Source organism: Haliaeetus albicilla, chromosome 1, assembly GCF_947461875.1.
Source record: "Haliaeetus albicilla chromosome 1, bHalAlb1.1, whole genome shotgun sequence".
NCBI lineage: Eukaryota > Metazoa > Chordata > Aves > Accipitriformes > Accipitridae > Haliaeetus > Haliaeetus albicilla.
This window is the reverse complement of record NC_091483.1, coordinates 13969096-13991243: the sequence shown is the minus strand read 5'-3', so window position 1 is coordinate 13991243 and position 22148 is coordinate 13969096. Positions and strand designations below refer to the sequence as shown.

General features: G+C 40.0%; 1 protein-coding gene across 2 annotated transcripts in view; it reads left to right on the top strand.

Moving 5' to 3' along the window:
- The first annotated feature begins 1939 nt into the window (after positions 1 to 1939).
- ELF2 (E74 like ETS transcription factor 2) overlaps positions 1940 to 22148 on the top strand; it is a 39536-nt gene continuing 19327 nt past the window's right edge. Inside the window, exons 1-3 of one of the 2 annotated variants that reach the window (XM_069779333.1) lie at positions 1940 to 2142; positions 10074 to 10269; positions 11266 to 11431. In XM_069779333.1, the coding sequence (XP_069635434.1) occupies positions 10198 to 10269; positions 11266 to 11431 (238 nt within the window). In that variant the 5' untranslated portion in view covers positions 1940 to 2142; positions 10074 to 10197. The remainder of the gene's footprint in view (positions 2143 to 10073; positions 10270 to 11265; positions 11432 to 22148) is intronic. The other variant, XM_069779326.1, reaches the window with a different exon arrangement.

Sequence of the window (22148 nt, the reverse complement as noted above, 5' to 3'; positions counted from 1 at the left end):
TGTGGACTTAGATCATCCACTGTCAATGAGATTTTAACTTTACACCTTTGTTGATACAATTTGTGTGCTTGTATGTTAGAATATTAAAATAATTACATTTTCTAATATGCAAACACTGAACACTTCTATAATTTCTAGCAGCAACGTGGATGTCAGCTATATTATTAATAAATGATAATTTTTTTCCCCACGTAGTCTGATGCTTCCTTTTAAAGATAAACAAAAGATCTAAAAGTGATATCTCTCATCTTTTAAAGAGCAGACTGACAACTGAAATTTCATATTGCTTAATGATAAACTAGTAGCAAATTGTGTAATTAATGACATCCTAGTGTATGCCTTATTAAATGTCTGGCAGGCTTAGCATATGGTAAGACCTCAATTTTGTTATGATGTGTGCCTTATTACAAAGTGACAGCTAAGTTTAAGTTTACACCTTGGTAGTGGCCACTGCTGGTAGCACCATCTCTTATTAATATTGCCTGATATGTTGTTGGAAGGAAAGAATCTCCAACGTTTCCATGCTTCAGGGCACAGGCCTGATACTTTTAGGGCTACCTTTATTGTCAGGGAGATGTTTGTGCCATACCTGGGAAAAATAACTGCCCACGTTATATATCCTGGAAAACTGCTATTTGTACGTAACCTATAAAAGTCAGTCAGATTCTAGGGCCTAAAGGTCTCCGAAAGATCTTATTTCCTTAGGAAAGGAAGCTGATGCCCCGAAGATGCAGAGGAAAGAAATACCCAGTTCAAATGCATAAGGAACTGGAGCCAGACCTGTAGAGCAGTGGGTGGTAATGTGCCTAAGGCAGAAACCTGAGGACTGGAAATCAGACTCGGTGGAGGAGGAGGCGGCGAACAGGTGTGCCAAGGGAGCAGTAGACATGGAAGGTGAGATGGAAATTGAGATGTAGCAGAGAAGAGCTTTTGCACACTGCTGAAGGTGAGGAGCATGTATGTGCGGTTGTGCACCGTCTGTGTATCGCTGCTCAGTCCTCAGAGGGCTCCTGTTGAAAAGGCGTATGTCAGACTTTTACAATGTACAGGTACAAGGGGGCCCAAATCAGTCCGAAGAGAAAACCTTCAGCCTAGAGCTCCTTTCGAGCAAGTGGCTTTGCAATGTCCAAAGTCTCCTTGGCAATGTGTTTTTTTCTCGTCTGTCATGAAAATGTAACACCTCCTATTCAGCTAAAGCTCTTCTGTTTATTACTGTGAAGCGCAAAGAAGGGTGTGTATAATGGTTAAAGCCCACTATTTGTAAAGAAGACCAATTCTGTCCAAAACCTCTCAGGCCAGGCTAGATCAAGACAGTCTTGATTGGTGAGCAGACTCTATGACAACGATACAAGGGAATAACAAATTATGGATTTGGCTAATTTCAAAAGCTACGCGCTCTAAAAGAGATGGCTGTGACTGAAGAAAACTTGAACCTGACATTTCAGCATTGCCCCTATGAGTCACTGGCTGAAATCGGTTCTGTACGCCTGAGGCTCGGCAGCAGCTCAGGCCCACGGACAGCTCATTGTCTTAGGTACCAAAATCAATCGCCGGAAATAATTACCCCTCTGGGGCCGTACCCAAACGTTGGGGGGGATTTTTCAAAAGCAGGCCAAGCGGCCTTTCCACCGCAGGGCTGCAGCTGAGGGCCACCGAGAACCTCGCCTGTGGCAGGTTTTCCCCTCAGCCTCGCTCTCTGCGCCCCGTACGCTGACTCCCTCCCGCTCTCAAGACGAAGACCCGAACCACCCCGGGGGGAAAGGAAGGAGGCCATCGCGAAGTCTCTCAGCCCCGCCGCCCGCCAACGGCCGCTCCCTCAGGGGAGCCTCGCGCCCGGGCCAAGGCAACGGCTCCCGCCGGCCCCTGCGCAGGCGCGGGGCGGCCGCGCATGCCCGCAGCGCCCCCGCGCGCCGGGCGGCGCGAGCATGTGCAGAGGCGGCGGCGCGGCGGCGGCAGCAGCAGCAGCAGCAGCAGCGGCGGGGGGGGCCGGGGCCGGGCAGGTTGCGCCGCTGCGCCCGCCCCTCCCGCCGCGGGGCGGCCCTGGCCCTGGCTCTGGCTTTGGCTCTGCCCGGGCGGCGCCCACCGTCTCCTGCTCCCGGCCCAAGCTGGGCGACGGACGCGGCCTCCGGGCGCACGGGCACGGTAAGGGCGCGGCGCCGGCTCCTGCTGTTGCTGCTGCGGCGGCCGGGCGGGCGGGACGGGCGCTGACAGGCGGCCGGCGGAGGGAGAGAGGGGGCGAGCGGGCGGCCGCCTGCCCAGCCAGGGGACCGCGGGACCGGCCCGAGCCGAGCCGGGGGCGGCCGCCGAGATGTGTCGGGTGGGAGCCGGGCTGGCGGGGCCGGGGGTCGCTCCGGCGGTACCCTCCCCTCCCCCCCACCCCCTCAGCTGCACTTTCGGTTTCGCGTGGGGATGGGTGCGGCGGGGCGGCGGCCGTCGGGCCGGGGCCATCTCCCCGCCCCCCCCCCCCCCCCGCTCCGCCGCCGGATCCCCCCCCCCCCCCGTCCCCGCCAGCCCCACGGGAGTCCTCGCCCGGGCTGCCGCCCCGCCGGCGGAGGGGGCGTTGGGGGCGACGGGCGGTTCCCGGCGGCTGTCAGTGTAAACACGGCCCCGGGGCGGCCGCGGCCTGCCCGGCCGGGCCCCACAGTCCCGACCGGACCCGACCCGACCGGACCGGGCCGGGCCGGGGCGGTGGCGGGAACGGGTGAGGCGGCCGGGGCAGCCCCGCGGGGGCAGCGCCTTGTTTACACAGGGCGTCGGGAGAACATGGCAGCCCGGGCGTGCTGGTCAGCCGCTGTCATGCGTGCTCGCTCCTCCGGTGCTGGCGGTGGGGTAGCCCCGCCGGGCCTGCAGCCTCCCCTCTTCCCTAAAATCGCTCTGCGCCCTGCTCTGGTTGCACCCGGGGTAAATTGCTGAAGGCTGGCGTATTTTTTAATTATACCTGGCCGTGCCTCTGTAACATTGTACCGGGTTAGCTCTGGTGTTCGTGTTTATCTCTTACCTTTTTGGATGTGTTCTGTCATGTCTCTTCCCCCCCGTCCCCCCCGTCCCCCCTTAAATAATTCAGTTCTGGGTGTTCCCTCCCTTATGGCCAGTCACTGTCATGTTCCTTGTGACTTTTTTTTAACCGTTTAACTTCTTTAGCAAAGACGGCTAAACCTTACTGACTCTCAGTTTAAAACGAGTCGGTTTGTGAGGAGGGTTCTCCGTCCGCTGAGTTCATGTCTTGTCGTGCTTTGAAGTTGTCTGTCTTCCGTGTGCTGATGATAATTATTCAGCTTTGTTGCAATTTAATTGCAATAAAAGCTTTTTGCCACTTTCTGATTAGCGTATATGTGCGTCAGACTTTGAGAGCTTCCTAGTTAGTCGAGACAAATAGCATGAAATAAAGTTGAGCCCAGGGATGTAGGAGTGTAAGCATTAGAGAATTCTTGATACACATAAAAACAACGCTCTAATAATACCATTTCAGAGCAATTCAGATACTTCTGTGGCCTAAAAACATGTAGAAGTAGCATGTTTGCATGTTTTGTGCTATAACTTTGAAATGTGGCAGAAGTGTGTGAATATTGGTGATTTGGGGAAAGCTTGGGGAACGTAAGAGTTTCAGATCACTTTATAGAAATGTCTGTTATTAGGGTAAGTTGAAAACCCCACAGCATTGTTTGAGAGGGGATGTCTTGAAGCCATCTATTACGTTGCGTACAGCAGGAGAGATCTGGGTCAGTGACTGTTACCACGAGAATTTATTTCAAGAATCTTAAAGAAATTAAATACAAGTCTACAAAACTGTATGTAATGGGTCTGATCCAAGATCCTCTTCCTCCTCCTCCCCTCACTCCACCTCTGATAGTGGACACGATCAGTTGCTTTAGGAAAAGTTCTGGGAACAGGATGGTTATTTTGTATGCTACCTTCAGTGACATACTCTTTCCATCTCTCAGGTTTCAGTAATACCTGGTTCAGAAGGTCCCTAAACTTCAGACTGTATGTGCGTCTTTGTGTTTAATAGTCCCGTAAGCCAGCTGGGGGCTTTACCTCCGTAAAGCTGTCTAACTTAAATCTTACAACTTACTCTCGTGACCTCTAGAATATCCTATGAAAATTAATTATATAGTTTGTGTGCACTACTTCCTTTTGTGTGTGTGTTGGGTTTTTTGGTGGTTGGGTTTTTTTGGTTTGTGTTTTTTTTCTTTAAACCGCATCCTCACCATTTAATTTCATCTGTCTCTGCTCTTTTATTATGTAAAACGATGAATAATTGCTCCCTACTCTGGCTTGTGGGGGAGTGGAAGTGGATGTTAAGGACCAACGGTTGACAAGCTGTAAAGAGAAGTGCTGGTACAAAGTATGGGACTTCTGACAGAGGGAAGAGAAGGTTTCAGGGGACCTTTAAATAGAGAGCAGTGGGAAGAGAGCCTGCTAATAGGATGAAATACGGGAAGGTCCAGAAGAAGCCTTCTGAAGCCACAAAGCTTTTTGCAGAACGTTAATAGTTTTTAAGTCATTATAAGCTTATATGTTTTGGGGCTCATCAGCTTTAGCTGTTGAGGTTTCAGAGCAAACTTTGGATGGTCAGATTATCAAACTAAATATGCATGGAAGGAGTTCCTCTAGTTTCTTACTGCATTTGGTACATCATTAATTTGATCCAATGTAATAGTTTCTGTGCATTCAGCAATAAAATTATTGCCTTGTTGTATGGAAACGTCTGAAGTATGATGTGGCCACGACTGCTTGCTTTGATGATTCCTCATTTTGATTTCCTTTTCTGTAAATTTTAGTGATTGGTGTGATTTATAAGGTGCTACAAATTGCATGGATTGTCTGTTTTATTCCCCTGATGTTGTAGATGCCAAGATTTACTTTGTATCCTCTTTTTAAGCATACCCCCTGATTCTTTAGCTATTTGCAAGTTTAATTTTTTTTCACTGTCAGCTTTTGCAGTAACTTAATTTTTCAGTTTTTACTTGTTCTGAGTTTCAAAAGAAAAAAAAGTTAATTCACCATTTCTTCTACAAATGTCAGCGTGAATCAGTTAGCCAGAGCAGTAAAAATTATCTGGGAAAATATCTTAAAAGAACTTTCAGTCAACGTAAAAAAATTTTTACAGTGTGCACTGCGGTTTATATGTACTGGAGTGATAGTGACATTTACTGGTATGTTTGAGGTGCTGCCTATGAAAGACCGCCTTTGTACGCTTGGAAGCCTTGTTACAGTTAATGGGATTCTGCAGTGATCTTGGCCGGTGTATTTCTGTACGTATAACTAATTTAATTTTCAAGCTGACTTCCTTAACTTTTTTTTTTGATTAAACCAAAGGAAGGCCTTTTTGCAAAAAGTTTTGTGTGATGCTACTGCTGGCTGCAGTCTTGCTCTTGCGGTTGCATCTGTGTAGGTATCCGCATAAATCTCTCCTCAGGATTTGGGATGCCAGCTGAATAAAAGGGGGACATTGTTCCAAGTACTCTTACGTTTCTTCTGAGTGCGGCGGGAGCAGCTGCCTCTGGTCGCTGCTGCCCAGTCTTCTGCATGTTTGTCTTGTTTTCATGTGTGGGTACAAGTGTGTGCATCTTTTTTTCAAGCATTGATATTTTTGTTTGTTTGTTTTATAATTTCAATAAAAGTGTACTAAAACTACTTGCAGATTTATATTTAGAGTTTTGTTCTGAAGCCAGTCCTAAATAACTTCACTTTGAATCTGGCCTAGTAGAGGTGACACTCTGCCATCCTTTCCACACTGTTTTTTCAATTATTATTTTTAATTCTGTTGAGCTGCATGTTTGCTTCCCTGTTAACTTGATAGGTGGTTATGCACAGGGGGATTGACTTAAGATTCTGGGTTTTGTGGGACTACTTACGCGTTCATCGCAGTTGTGATTTGCAGTGTTTTTAAGCTTCTCTGGTAGCTGCTGAAAACATAAGAGGACTGTTTGGATTTCTTGTACGCAGACATTTGGATACATAATGTAGGCCATATAAATGTACTATTAAATATGTGAATAAACTGTTTGGTATTTTGCAGCCTTTATGGTAAGTGTGCCCTGTAGCCTCTGAAGATGTAAATGATCTTCTTGACCAGTGAAAGCTATCAAAAACTTGAGTCTTTGTTGTGTCTTTTGTAGTGGTAAACAGTTAGAAACTTCTTGCTGTGGAGGCAAAGAATTTGGCTTCAAGATTCGGATTTTTGGTTTTGTTTTTTCTGAGGGTGGGAGCACCTAGGCTTGTTTTTGTTTTCCCATGAGATATGTATAAAAATAACGGATGATGCAGCAAAGCTGTTTTCCCGGTTGTAAGGGATATTCCAAATGTTTCAGAACTAGTTTCTCTCTGCATTTTCCATGGCCAGGAAGAACAGGAGTAGATGTCAGATCTGTAACAAAATGATTTGGTCACCTCTTTTGGAAATGTTAGATTTGCCCACCCCCCCCGATGTCATTCTGTATTTTGCTTTGTTGTAAGCACCTGTCCAGAGAGGAATTAAATTTGTAGTGTGTGTTTTTTTGGTGTGGGCTTTTTTGTTGTTGTTTGGTTTTGGTGGTGTGGTTTTTTTGGGGGGTTTTCTGTTTTTGTTTTTTTTTTAATATTTCTGCATGTTGTTCTGTAATTCAAAAATAGTCATACTTTGAACTAGCTTCTGTGCTGGCTGATTGTAGCACCGGGGATAACTTGGTCTCTTAGAAACCTGAATCATCTCTTACTTTAAGAATCTGAGTCTAACTGTCTTTTGGCCTTTTTGTCTCAGCCATGGGAAATGTGAATTTTGGGACTGATTTCTGAAAGTGGCTAGGCAGTCTTTTCCTTTTACAGAAGTCAAATCAGTTGTGACTTGCTAGGGAGAGGATGGGAAATAGATTCAGTATTCTACTGAAAATTGAGGGAGAAGCGAAAAGGCTTCCATGAGGATATACTGCTTAGGTAAAGGGACGAGGGAAATGCTTAGCTGGTTCATTCAAAAAGGGGTGCAGCTGCAGGGATCTAACCTACACTTAAGTGTGTGGGGTGTATTTGTGCATTTGTTTTAACTTAACACTTCTAAACCAGGCTGAACTGAAACTCTTTTAACTTCCCACTTGCTGGCCAGTGGGCTTGCCTTTTTCCCCACCCTGTCAGGTTTTTGAAAAGGTTGCTGAATAGCAAGACTCTTGGTATGAAGTTGAAATCCTGTTATATAAAGACTCTGGATCTTTCATTTGTTCCTTGCCTGGACTGTTCTGTGCATTCAGTTTAAAGATACTGTCCTTTTAATGAATGCTGAGAATTAGCATCTCACTCATTCTTCTGCATATTTTCCCCTCTAAGGTTGTTATTATGAATTTCTGCTGGAACTGGAAAATGAGGATTCTAATTTATGTTCCTGCATTGCCCTATCTTTGCTTCTGTAGGTAATTCATGTAGAGACAAATCAGTGCAAAAGTAATCTAAACTTCTTGTAACTAGGGAGACGGAGAAATAGCAGGTTTTTGACATAACCTGATCTAGTACACAGTATTAAGTGTTTTCAGTTGCTACAATTTGGCAGCTGTTTGGCCACCTGTGTGGGATTATAGTACATAAAATATGAATGTACAGTACACATGGTCCTAGTATATGATTGTTTATTTGCATTAATATACTGCGTGAGAACCAGATTAGCTTTGTGACACGCTTAAGCTATGCAATGGTACTATGTGAAGCGCTCTATGTTCTTACATAGATACAAGTCCGAGTTGCAGAAATAATGCTGATGTTTGACATTGGTTGGAGACTGTGCTTCCAAATTAAAATATAATTTCCATTCTTTGGACTTTGCTTTTGGGTTATGATTGCTTGGCAGGATTTCTAGTATGGCTGTAGATGGAAAACTGTAGAAGGGGAAAAAGTCTTTTTACAGTAGAAGTGATTTTTAAATTTTTCCTCCTGTGTATTTAATGTATTCATAAATAGCTGTTTTTCTACTTTACATATTTCTGAATTTAGACTTTTGAAATAATGTGGTAATTGATACGCAAGTAGGGAGTAGGCATTTTGTGCTAAAAGCCTGGAGGGTGACAGGTGTATATGGCTCTGAGGATGCTTGTTAAAGACTTCCCAGCTTGGGTCTACTTTGGGGGAGCAGAGGAGGTCATTGCTTTCTTTTTCATCAAGGAAAATACTGATAATCAAAAAGTGGTGCTAGCTTTACAAATGAAACAACGGAAAATAAAGTATTACTGTGGGGTTTTTTTTGTGCTAGTACAAATGAAATATTTTTAGGTATGAATCATGCTTTCTCATGTCAAGTTGACTGCCTATGTAAGCAAAAAATGCCTTGTTTTTTTCCTAAATTGCATATGTTTTTTTCCTTTCTTTTGGAATATATCTTGTGCTTATTCTGCTGGTACTATGACAGTGATTTAAGATGATCTCCTGTTCTTGAGTTTTGTTTAATGAGGATTAATTACCTAGAAGGCTGCTATTAGAATTTATTCTCCTTTTTGTATGTAAGGGTGAAAAATAAGAATATCTTATTCTGTTGTGTCTGGAGTTTTTTGTTTGGTGTGTTGGTTTTTTTGTTGTTGTTTGTTTGGTGTGTTTTTGTAGTAACCTGCCATCCACTGTTGTAGCTAGTGACTCTTTGTGCTAAGTTGGCATGGCAACATAGATGATGCCTTTCTGAGTGTATTTTTATGGCATGCTGAAGGATCCTTAATACCTTGATAAATGAAAGTTTTTAAACAGTTTTTGCATAGCATATTTTTGTTGACTTTGTTGCTTAGTTGACATCCACTTGGCGAGATCAGTAAGGGTAATTTTTACTAGTATACCTAAGCTATAACTTAACAAAGATTTCCATGCCTATAAGAAGCCCAGTTACTCTACATGAATCTGAGTTAGCTTTTCCCTATATGTGCAAACTTAATTTAGTTTAAGCTGGCTGTCTGCTATTGAAAAGCAATACTTACTGAGTTTACCCATTGGAGTATTAATTATAATTTTTTTCTTCAGTATGTGTTGGAAGATCCTGTTTTCTTGCAGACCTCAGTGACTGTGCTAGCTTTCTAAATGGATGGATTTTATTAAAAGTGTTGGGCTAAATTCTGGCTTCTGTTATAAAGCATTGATCTCAGTGGAGTTACTCGCGAGGGTAATTGATATCAGATTGAGTTCTTATGTCTCACGTGAAATATGTGCTTTCTGTTGTACAACTAAGAAGCCAAACTTCTTAGTTTGCATCTTGAAGTAGTAAACTGCTCCTCACAGCCCAAGGTTTATGAACACAGATTTTTTTGTCTCTTCCAAAGACAGGATATGAGTAATAATATTTATTCAGAATAAATAAATAGCAGTTGTTTAGAAACAAAGCACTGCCGTTAATCTAGTTTTAGAGAAATTCACCAAGATGGAGGTTATGTATCTTTGTAAGTTGAATGAGCCCATGGTATACCCAAATTAAAGCATTATGATGTGGAACTACTTTTTTTTGGACTCTTTAAGAATTTCTTCTATAGGAAAAAAAGAGTCACTGCTACAATACTTATTCCAAAGAAAACTGTAGATTAGAAATTAGGTATATATTTTTGAGGTGTGTGTTACATATGCGTTGCTTTAAAAAGCAGTATGTTTGAAAGCGTTACAAAACTTTATGAAACTATAGCTTTATGAAATGACTATGAAGCTAGTAGAACAAAGAAGAAAATGTAATTAAAAAAAAATCTCCTAAATTAATAGGAAAACACTAACTTTAGAAAAGCCACACTAACTCAGACGTGTGTATGTCTCAAAAAACTAGTTGATATTTGACCTCAGTGAGAAATTCATTGTTTTGACCAGTGGAATATATCTAATGATATTATTTGTTTTTAGAACTGTGTGAAAGTTAACAAATTGCAAAGAATCAAACTGAAATTGTTACCTTGGTATTAAAAGTTAGTGTGAAACTTATGTTGTATGGCAGTGCTCAGCGTTAACTTTACCAAAGTCAGCACATTCTGTCGCATCTGTTGTGTTCATTCTTTTGATGTAGACATGTAGCATACAATCGCTTTCATAAATGCTGGAAGACTTTTGAATATAAACTATGCGAATAACTTTTTAAAAATTGTTTTGTGTTTCAGCCGCCTCTGCCTAGCTGTTTAACAGAAGTGGATTGTGAATTTAAGCCTTGGATAACTTCAGGCTATCAGCATTACTGTCTTCAGGATAGATAACAGCTCTCAAAGTGTTTTCGGGGGATGCACCATGACGTCAGCAGTGATTGACACCGGAGGCCCTGGCCTGGAGTTTGACAGCAATGGAATAAAAAATCAAAAGGTTAGAAAAATAAATAGCATTTATTTGCTAACAGACTTTACACCTTTTTTCTTAATTTGAAAGAAAAATTCACTGTAAACTTGCTGTGAAAGCAAGTGAAATGGATTAGAGACTGTTGTGCGAGGAGGAAGAGAGCAGTCCATTTTTCAAATACCTTTTATTAGAAGATTTTATTATCACAGAGAAGTGGAAGCAGTAAGTTTTGAAGTCTGCAGTACAACTGTAGACTGGGTTTACAATATTAAATTCTAATCTAAGCATCTCTTCTAAAGTAAAGATCTCAGATGTGTCTTGATGTGTTGAATGAGATAAGCAGAACAATACAAGGGCCTTTTTTAGAGTTAGCCAACGCAATGCATTTGCTCGTATTTTGCATTCTTATCAACAAATAAATGTTTTCTACTATTCTGTAGCTCATAGTAAATTGAATCTGGCAGGGTTCCATGTCTGCAACACTTTAACAGATTACATGTGCTGTTACAGACATTTTGATCCTTAAATAAGTAGAGATAGGCATATGGGCTTTGAAGTAGCCATTTCTTTTGTGATAGCTTATGTACTTAATCCAAAACATGAGTGTTCATAAGATACAGGTCAGATGTAGGTATGTTGCAGTATACACGCAAAGCCTTGATTAAATTTCGTGGAGCAGAGGGAGAAGAAACACTTCCCGCAGCTGAATGTCTTAATTAGAAGGCTTGCTCTTTTTCAATGTCTTAAAGCTGTCTGATGCTTTACATTTTAAGTGCTTAAGCCAGGAAAATATCTTTGAGATTCAGGGGGGTCTCTTTGGTGGATGATAAGCTGGCTTTTATTTTTTTTTAATCTCTTGCTTTAGAAGAAAATTTCCTTTTAAAAATCTTCAAAATTATTGTCATTATTCCATAAAATATGCAAGAGCATAAGAGGAACATTTTAACGTAGAGTTCAACAGTGCAGTATTTAGAGCGTGTTTGGTTTTTGTTTTTGTGGTTTTTTTTTTTTTCCTTTCTATAGGAAAATGAGCCAGTCTCTGAATTCCCAGCAGTGATTGTGGAGCCAGTTCCTAGTGCCAGACTAGAACAGGGTTACGCTGCTCAGGTCCTGGTTTATGATGACGAGACTTACCTGATGCAAGATGTAGCAGAGGAACAAGAAATTGAGACTGAAACTGTGGAAACAGGTAGACTTACTATAATATTTTTTTTCCATGAGATATTCTTTTAGAAGTCCCTGAGGAATGTGATTTTGTATTTACCCACAGGATGGAGATCTGACCTGGGTTCACATCTCTTTGCTTTAAACTTAGTTTTACTTAGCTTCAGTGGTGACAAAGTTGGGGCTTGGCAGGTAAAAATGTCACCTTTGGTTCAGGGTGCTGCATTGTAACTCCACGTACCCTCATAAGTAGGCAGATCTTAATTTATGTCTTTGTTAATGCCGGGGGTTAACTAGACAACTAAACTTGGAGTTTTTAAAAATCAGCTGAGCCAGGAAGCTGGTTAGAATTTAGTTTCATAGTGTGTCTGAGCCAAATAACTGCAGGGCAGCTGGCAATATGGAGTGTGTGGCTCTATTTACCTTATCTTCCAACTCTTCCCCCTTCCCATGCGCTCTATCCTCTGTCCCTTGTTATCCTGCCTTTTTGGTCCAAGAGCGGTTTTATTGCTGGTTTGGTGGCAGTAGTGCGTGGCTGGGGGGACTGGGGTTGGACTGTCTTTTTATGGGCAGAAAGCATAATAGATTGAAATTAACTCAGCTGTATGGTAAAAGAACGAGTTACGAATGAAGAAAGAAGTAGAGCTTTGGCGTTAAAGCAGCTGACCTGTTTAGCGATAAGCATGTGTCTTTCCGTGCACCAGTCTCCAAAGAACGTGGTCAGGAGCTTTGAACTTTCGGTGGAGGACCAAAGTCTGTTTAAACTGTCTGAAAAAACAAAAGTTGTGCTCCTATGGGAGCCTAATTAATCTGACTGCCAGGCTGCCGCTGTGCTGCAGTTCTCCTGTGCCTCCTGCTTGCTTTCTTGTGCTGCTTCTCATACCTGCTGAACCTTTTTTAGGCATTTCAGTATGCTTATTTTGCAAGAAAAAACAGGGAAACCCTGAACTGTTCTGTATTCTTGTTGGGTTAACTTTCTGCTGGATTAGCATGCTGACATGGCTCAGCCAAGGGCTGGGTGCGTGCTGGGGAAGGGAGTACATAGAAGTGCAACCAAAGGGGGGACAGGTCCTCTTGGGCACTCCATACTGAACTGGTGAGACCACTTGACTAGAACATGGATAGCGTACATTCCTACCCTTGGGCTGCCTAATTAAGAGTTGGAGTTTGAATTCATGATGTCAGGCAAGCAAAACAAAGCTGTGAGACTGTTCTTTCAGTTGCTTACCTTTGCAGCCCAGTAAATATGTGTGCGTTCCCATTGGATTAGGTAGGTTTCAGTTCAAATTTCTCCATAAATGGTGGATGCAATTGCTCATACATCTTTCTGAATCTGGATGTTCATCTCCTGTAGTACTGCATCAAAAATAACATGCATCAACTTTGTAAGATGTGCACAAACTAATGGTTCAGGTTTTGGGAGAATACTTGCAATTCCAGTTTACTCAAATGGGTTTTGAATTAAATATGCTAATGACAAGTTCAACAAATTTGTGTGAAGAAAGAATATGAAATAAGGGTGGTTGTTTTTGGTGGTTTGTTTTTTTTTTTTTACTATGGTAATAAAACTTTTAAGGTAAAGGTAAGTGAGAAGTGAGGGTGTTCTTCCCAAGAAGCTGAGTTTAATAAATTAAACTTGTATTCAAAAACTTCTAAAAGCTTATACTTTGAAGGCTTTTGCATTCAGAAGTGGTGTTTTTTTAAACATTACGTTTGCTGTTTCTTGTAAGATTTTGGTAGGTTAATGGCTAGCAGAACAGTTCTTTTAGGATAAAGAGCGACTGCAAATGAACTCTGTATGTTTTTTAAGTATCTTTTTCTGGCCACAATAAATTGGTGGAAATGACAATTAAAAACTTGTAGCTCTTCTGTAGGAATCTTTTTCTTTTTCTTTTTTTTTTTTAAGCTACTGTTCAAAGAAAGAGACATGTGGCTGCTTCCAAATCTTGATATTTGAAAGTACAGTCTTAAAATTTATAGGGCAGTTGATATGATGATTTGGTGAGTTTGTGGCTGGAGATGTTAAGCGATGTGTCTTGACTGCAGATAGTTTGGTGGTAGGGGTTTTTTTTGTTTTTTTTTTTTTTTTAATTTCACAATAACTTGGACGTTAATATATACTTAAAAATTTAGTATAATAACATAATAAAATATTAAAATCAGTTCAAATATTTAAAAACTTTGTTTTAATAGTTCTGATGTAAAAATTAAAGATAATGCGTACTAAAAAGCCAATTTACAGTAGTGTAGAGGAGAAATTACAATCTAATGAAGATTTTAAAAACTATTAATGAATGTTATCATTTGTGATTCCAAAAGGTCCTTGGGAAGAGAGGTAATATCCCCTGTTTCCGTACTCCAACTTTTCATTATTATTTGTATAGCATATACACCATTAATCCAGGGCAGTTTTCATGGTGTAATTGTACATGACAGTAAGTAAGCAAGTAATGTTTTTTGCACAGAACTTGCATCTACTGTTGATGAAAGAAGTGCTTGGTTTAGACTGTTCTGAGGGAGGCAGTCTTGTGGGGCATGTGTTTTGACTTGACATGTTTTGGTACAGCCATGAGTCTTTCTGAATGCATTGTTCATACAGAGAGGTTAAATGGGAGAGAAGGCATAAAGGCCCCAAGAAACCTTTATTTTGGTAATGTGCCATTACTAGCAATGAGTTGCAGGAGTGTGAATCTGAGTGTGTTTTTTGATTTATATTTTTCTAGGGAAAGGGAAGAGATTTGGGCTGTGGGTAGGAATTGGTTTGATGTTGGAGAGGTAGTAAAAGGTGCCATAGCAAATGTTAATGAGAAAGCAGGCTAAGGCAGAAACAAGCAAACAAGGTATAATAATGTTTATTTCAAGAGCATTTTAAGATGCTAATTTTGTGAAGTACATACCTTTGTTATGCTAATGATTAAAATTTAGATGGGTACAATAGTTTAATTTATGAGCATCTTAGAAGAAAAATCCATTGTTGCTAAATTAGTCTCAATTGATTTTACTTCATAAATGTCAGAATTAATTGCTGAAAAACCCCCACTTTATTTGATAAATGCATGGTGGTTGTATCAAGAATGAGTAGACTTAACTGCTTTTGTGGTTCTAAACTCTATGGACAGCATGGTAAATACTAAAAACCCATCTTAAGTCTTGGCAGTATTTGATATGATATGTATCCACATAACATAATATGCACCCAGTTGTCAGTGTTTCTACTGTTGGCTATGGGCCTGTTTTTTTTTTTCCCCTCCCTCCTTGTGACAGTCCATTGGCAATTCCAATAACTCATGATTTACATGCTTTGCAACATTTCAACATACATATTCCAAGAGCCTCGAGCTATTTTGCAGTTAATCTAAAGCTGTGTAATTTAGTAAAATGTAGCTTTATTCTAGCCTTCAGGGATAGGAATCAGTACCCTTTGGGATAAATGTAGTGCGGTAGCTGGCGTGGTAAAATTTACTTAGGACACTAGAGAGATCATTTGTGCTGTGCATAAAATGGTTCTATTTGTGGTTTGCTATTTTGTGATTGGGTTTGAGGCTGTGTGGACTCTAAGGACTGTCAGTGCTGATCCAAGGGCAGAATCAGGACCTGTAATGTTGTTTTGTATTAAAAAAACTTCTTGTATTTATGAAACCACAATTCAAATAAAATATGCTATATAATCATTATAAATGATCATATCTATAAATACTGATGAATTTGTAGTTAATTCTAGTGGAGTATGGGGTTTTTTGCCTGTCAGACTCCTTCCAGCCTGCTTCCCACTAATCTATCTTGATTCATTAATCAAGGATCATTAATTATAATTAATCCTTTAACTATAAAATTAATCCATTAACTAAAAAAGTAAACCTTAAAAGTATTTTAACAAACAAGAAAGACTCAATGGTTCAAGTTGCTTTTTTTTTGTCCTATTCCAGACAAAACTGCCTGTCTGCTTGGAATAGAAAAAAGTCTTGACAAAGCAGTTTTCTAGAAAAAAACAAAACACAGGAATTTTGATCTTTTCAGGTGACCTTATGACATTCTCAGTGGAAGTAGTGAGTGCCTTTTGTGATGTTTGAGAGGGAAAGTATAAGCTTTAGATTGACATAGTGTTTACATTTCTTTTCCTATGATATCTTTCTTAGGAGCAGTACCAAAAGTCTAAATTTTGGGGACTGAGTTACAGTCTGCAACAGTGAAAGTGTTAAGAAGGATGTATTGTTTATGATCGAACAATTTTTTAATAACATCCAAATTTTATTGGCTTCCATTTCCTGAGTAGTTATCTGTCCTTAATAGCGCTTCAATTTTAGGATTTATTCAGCAAAACCTCTGTAGTTTACATAACAGCAGAAGCTGCTGTCTTTAAAGAAGCAGTCAGTCTGAAATTGACAGTTGTTATGGTTCTGTTTGTCTGTCACCACACAGGACCCATAATGTGGATGTGTATGTGTGTTAGTGGGGCAATCTAATCTTTGGATTTACCATATCTACGGTGCTGAAGGTACCACAGTTGTGATCTGCAGATCTTATACATGGACAATGCCTAGCCTTTTAGTCAAATAAGGCATTAGATGAGTATTTAGGTAGGATAATGCTGTTTTAAAAATGCCAAGTTATCGGTAACATTGTCGCTAAAATTGGTTAGTACTTTCTGAACTCCCTTCCTACTGAGCTTATGCCTGCAGTGGTACTACGTGCCTTCTCTGTTACCTCACTTATGATGAATTTGCAAAATCAGCGTTGCTTGTTGTTTACAAATCTTGTTGAACAGTAGGCAGCTATTAAGCAAATATTGCCGTAAGTACAGTAAAGCTTGATCCTTATGAGAGGTATACCAAAATCATACTGCCAGTGTAGTCCCTGATTTAATTGATTGAGTGAATCTAACTTCTCATATCAATAGTATTTTTCCGCTTAATTTTTATTAATCATCAAAGAGGCAAGTACAGGTTTGGGACTTTTTTCTCACAACTTTAAGGTTAAAGAGGAAACAAAACTACTGCTTTTGAGAAGTTGAGGTATCATTCAACTTGTGAACTGTTACCATATTTTTTAATTTGATGTTCCATCAGAAATCCTCCCTGTGGTGCAAGTTGAAAGTCTGTTTTAATTCTAAAAATGTTATTGCCACAGGGGGGTAGAAGATCTGCATGAAAAAATGGGGATCTGAAAATGAGCCCCTCCAGGATTACAATCTGATGGAAAAATATTGACCTACAAAGACAACAATGATGGTATGTTTGTCTATAATATCTTAATTTTTTTTTCCACCAGGAAGTTCAGTTGAAACTACCATGTAAATTGATAGCCATCCTTAAGGAGGGAGGAAGTTGAATAAACAGTGAGTTTAGGCTTAACTCCTCCCCTAATTTAAACAAATGCATGAATAAAATATCTACTTTAAGGCAAATCTTCTTTTACAGAGGAAATTTCAGGTTGCTACTTAGACTGTTATCACTGTGGAAACCAGCTTTGTATATCTATGTAAAGTCTTTAGTTAGTACTTGTTCTTCTTTCTGCCTCTATATGTCTTCTCCCATTGTGATTAAAACTGCTTCCTTCTGACTTCTTTTATGTGAATTTGAGCCTGTGAACTCTTGTTTATTTCAGATGATTTTTTCATCTGTTGTTAAATATCATATACCAAGACCTCAGTATTAGATCTCATTAGAATCTTACCTTTGATTATGGCATGTGTACGTAAGGGATAAACAAAACAATGTTATCATTCATTCTGTCCAGACATTATTTGATTAAACTGCCTCTTAAAAAAATGAGTTAACAGGAACATCTGGTGTATGTTTTGGTAGTGCTGACATATCCTATTGATTGAACTTCATTTCTGTACACTCACAGCTTGATGAGAATTTCAAAAGTGGAAAGCAGTTTGCTTTAGAAGACTCTGCTGACTACAAACAAGAGTTTGGACATTCTAACAACTTGATTAAACTCTCAGCTTCAGTTGGTACTGCCTTCATCAAAGAGCTAAGATGAAGCCCATTAGCTGGCTAGATAAAAGCAAGATAAAACTTTGCATGCATTACTTGCTTGACTGTGAGAATTATATCTCTAACACATTCATGGGTTAAGAATTTATCCTTTGAATGTGAGCTAATTTTATTTTTGACACCATGCTGCTGCTATATCGATGTGAGTTCTCACTATTCCAAGAAATCCATTGCATTTTGGTGGTTGAATATTGATGACAGTGAAACAAAATGTCCCCCCTCCCATTGCATGTGCTATTGTATAGCACTTGGAGCAGTTATGCCAAGGGCATATACATCTGTTCTCAGTAACATTCTTAATTCAGAAACAAAATTCAACTGCAGCTTAAATTTTATGTCATCTTTGCTGGTGTTTCCTTTTCTGAGAAATTAATGAAAAGAGCTGTGCAGGTGCTGTATGAATGGTAATATTTTTATGTAACAGTAACAGCCTGGTTGTGGTGTCCAGTTCTTTCTAGATTGCAGGTTTCTGCCTTGCTGTGTTCAGTGCTCCATTCATACTGAAGGAATACTGCAAGACTAAATATTTTGTAATAAAGACTAATAACTACACATTTCGGGCATAATTTTTATTTTCTGAGGCTGATGTGAGGCTAATTGAATGGCTTGCTAGTGTGGCACACTATGGGTTGGACTTCAGATGTACAGATGCACTCTCCTCTAAACTCCCAACTCCAATTGCAACTGGGAGTGAGAAATTGCAGGATGTTACTATGAAGACTCAGTCACAGCATTTTACTAATGTAAGCTGAAAAATTTCATGGCTTGTATCTTGATATTAGAATGCAATATGGCATGCCAAAACCATTGTGGTATGAGTGCACAGGAGTCAGTGAACTTTATTGATCAAAAATATGGTGACAAACTTGACGGTAATAATTTTTAAAGGTGATCTGCGTGTTAAAAGGGAGATTGTAGTTGACAACAACTTCTAGGATCACAGTAAAGCCATATGTGTTTGAGCAGGACATTTAATCTTTATAGAATAGACATTTGTTGTTATCAGAGACGTCTTAAGGAGTTGTAAATGCTAGGTCTTGGAACAGAGAAATTCCTCAATAGTGGCATAGTTCATATGCCAGCCTATTACCAATCTCAAATACTGTCAATTCTGTAAAATCATGTGATGTGCTATGCAAATACCTGATTTATAATTGTCTGTTAGACTGCCCTGAAATTAAAGAATTTCGTTATAAGGCAGGGAAGTGCATGTATCAGTTGGTTGGTTTTTTTTTTATAGTTTGGGTTTTTTTGTTGTTTTTTTTTTGTTTTGTTTTTTTTGAGACAGCCAAGTTTTTCTTATTCCACATTCATAAGTAATAATGCTGGAACGTAGACACTTGCTATTTTGAGTAACTCCTTTTCTCTTTGTCAAAGGTAGTACCAAATCCTGAGAATACATTGGCTTTTTTGTGTGGAATCACTAATTGCTATATGAATAGTGACACCAGGATCCTGAGTCCACTCAAAGGTGCAGATTGTGACAGACTCTTGGCTTTGGTATTATTAGATAGTGTAGTCAAGAAGATAAGCTTGGCATGGTCACTGAACCCTTTCCTCAGTATTTCCCTGGTTCCTGCAGGGACACTTAGTGGTTATTTGGCTGTACTTTCGGAATTTTCTACCGTGGAATCCACAGTGGATGGTAATGATTATGCTGATGTGCTGCTAAAGGACTGCTGCATCTTCTTGCATGTTTCTGGAATCCAACTGTTAAAAATGTTTCTTTTTATCGTTACCCTTGCAATGCAGTAATAATTATCAACAGTTTGATAGCCTGCTGTTGAGGACAGCAACTACTTCTGTCATTATTAGATGTGAATTTCTTCAGGATCCTGGGCAAAACTGAGCTTTCTGTAACTACTTAAGATTTGTAGGTGGTTTTGGCACTTGGGATAGGACATGCCTGGACTTCTGAAGTTGCTTGGAAGCTTTTTAGCTTGGTTGGCATTTTGGTATTGTTCCTCTGTTATCATCTGCAATTTCTCATGTAGGCTGCAAATACTACCCTCAGACAGATTGCCATCTACCCTTGACTGTTTACTTAAATGAAGTCAAATGAATCACCTCTGTAAGAATAAGTAACTGCTTTATGATAATTGCCTTTTCTCAGGGTAGCTTGGTCATACTAGAATACAACTGGAACCCTCTGTGGCTAAAAGTAATTAAATATGCGGGGTTTTTTCTTTCTGGTTCATCATTTGCTGTCAGTGAAGGAAAAAAGGTGCTATGGGAAGGTTGTACTTCTAGTGTTTCAAGTTACAAAGCTTGTAAAATAGTTTTCCAAGAGAAACTATGGCCTATTACTGGAGAATGTTTTCAACATACTTGTCAGAATTGTGAGAAAGGCAACTTTGCATAGGAGACTACGAGAGAGGAGACTGACAATTCCTCTATAGCCACTGAATGCTGTATTAGTTTTGAGGACTGTTCAAGGAAATGCTTAAGTTAATTGATGATCCCACTTCCATCCACTTCTGCAGATCTGCTGAAGCCTTCCAGTTTTTCATATTTTGAATTTCTACATCCACCATCTTGCATGCAGTTAATCACATCCAGCCGCTTCTCTTGAGTTGTCTTTCACTTTTTCGAAATAATCAGGATGAAGTTTAACTGGTGTATACTGTAAAGAAGTGAAGCTTTTTTCCTTTAATGTGAACAAAATTGTCCATATCCCTTAACAAGAAAGTATGAGTTGATAGACATTTTACTCCTGTGTTTGTACAAGTAGGGGGATACAATTCACTGGGGTGTTCTTGTTGTCCAAGTTCCTTATCTACCAAAGTCTCTGAAGTGCGTGCACAGGGGTGGAGGTGCTGTCAGCTAAAATAACAATTCCTTGTTGTTGTCTTGAAATTACTTGACTTATGCTTACTATGTTCCTGTGTGTCATAAGCCTATTTTTGAATGGTAGCTTTCTTGCATGTTAGAACATGTTGACTTCTTTTTGATTTGTTTTTGTGGTAGTTGGTAGATGTAGCATGTGATGAGCATGTAGGTCTACTTGGGTATCTTGACAGCTGAGCTTGTGGTTTAAAAAATTGCAAGAAAGCTTAGTCTCTGTACACTCTAACAGAAAAAAAAAAAGAAGGTAGTAGGCTAATAGATACATTTCTGGCTGACAAAGAATGATGCTGTTTGTGTATCTGTTTCTATATGTTTTTATCTACTTTTTTCATGCCAGAGAAACATAGGTTAATCTGCAATTCCATGTGGTCCTGTTACTCTACAGTAAATACTTCTTACCTCATTGGGCCACCCACCACTCTCTGAGTAGATTTTGTAGGCCTCTCTGTTAGCCTTCTGCCTAGAAAGGAGGCTTTAAGAGAGATTACAAAGTTAAGTGCATGCTTACTTTTTTCCTTATTTACTTTTTTCCCCTGAAATAGTAAGATTTTATTAGCATGGCAAATCAATTAGCATTCAGCATAAAATACTGGAAATCACATAGTTTAAACAGATGGAACTGCAGAACTTCTGGGGAAAATCGCATTCCTCCTAAAGACAGTGTTATGCTTTAATACTACTACACTTGTATAAGTAAGTTGGGCCCAGGTCAAAATGATCACTTTGTAGATTTATTGTAGTTGCCTACATTATAATCTTGAAAGTGCATGGGCTTGGACTTTTTTCAATTGACTGGAATCCCTTGGGCATCCAGTGATACTCTCTACGTACCATCAGAGAGAGCGAAGGATCAGAATAATGCGTGCAGCTGTTCAAGTCCATTTCGTGTAAATTGGCAAACACTGTGCCAAGTCTGTTCTCACAGTAGTAATAAATGCTGCTTAGAAAACTGGTATTAAACCAAGAGCTTGACGTTGTATACTCTTTTTTTAATTTATTTCGGACACATGGTGTTTGTCAAAAATTACACACGCACATTACTTGAATGCACTTATTCAAGGAGTCCACATAGCTTAGGCAAAACTTCATTCTACCCGTAGGGGACAGAGGGAACAACTTGGATATGAGTCAAACGCTTCAGTTTGTGACTGGAAGTTGCAATCGGTAAACAATCCTCACTGAATTACATAACAAACAGTAAGGCAAAAAACTATGAATGCATCTTTTCCAGAGTATGTAAGTGTGAACTCCTGTTGACACAGGTCTGCATCTTCAAAGGTATTAGTGTCTTTGTGCACCTTCTGATCCGGATCTAAACTGACAAGCTGTTTTTAACTGTATTTTATTGCTGCAGACCTAACTGCTTGAAGAGAAGTGTGGGTAAATCACGGTTTTTAACAACATTAGGGACACAGGGAAAAAGTGATGCGAGTACGCAGTTATTTCAGTACTCGGTAGGTAAGCTGAATCTATGGTGTTGCTAAACTACACCGCATGAGGTTTCCACTTCAATTCAGGATGTTTTAATGAAGGGCTGTGAAGTTTTGTTGCACATTTAAGTGTGTGCCTACTTAAAATGCCTTTACTTGTCCTTGGGCTTGTCTCCACTAGAAAAATTCCTGCTGGAGAATACAGCAGAGTCCCCTAGTGGAAATATGCTGACAGAAGGAATTCTTGTTAACACTGCTATTCCACCTCTCTGAATAACATAAGCTGACAGGAGCACTCTGCTGTTGGCAGAGCTGTATCTGCATGAGAGCTTTTTGCCGTCACAGCTGGCTAGAGAGTGCCTTTTTTGTCCATGCTTCTGGCTGGAAAGAGCTCGGCTGGCAAAACTTTAGCACAGAGCTACTCTTAGATATCATGGCTTGAATGTGAGAATGAACGATCTCG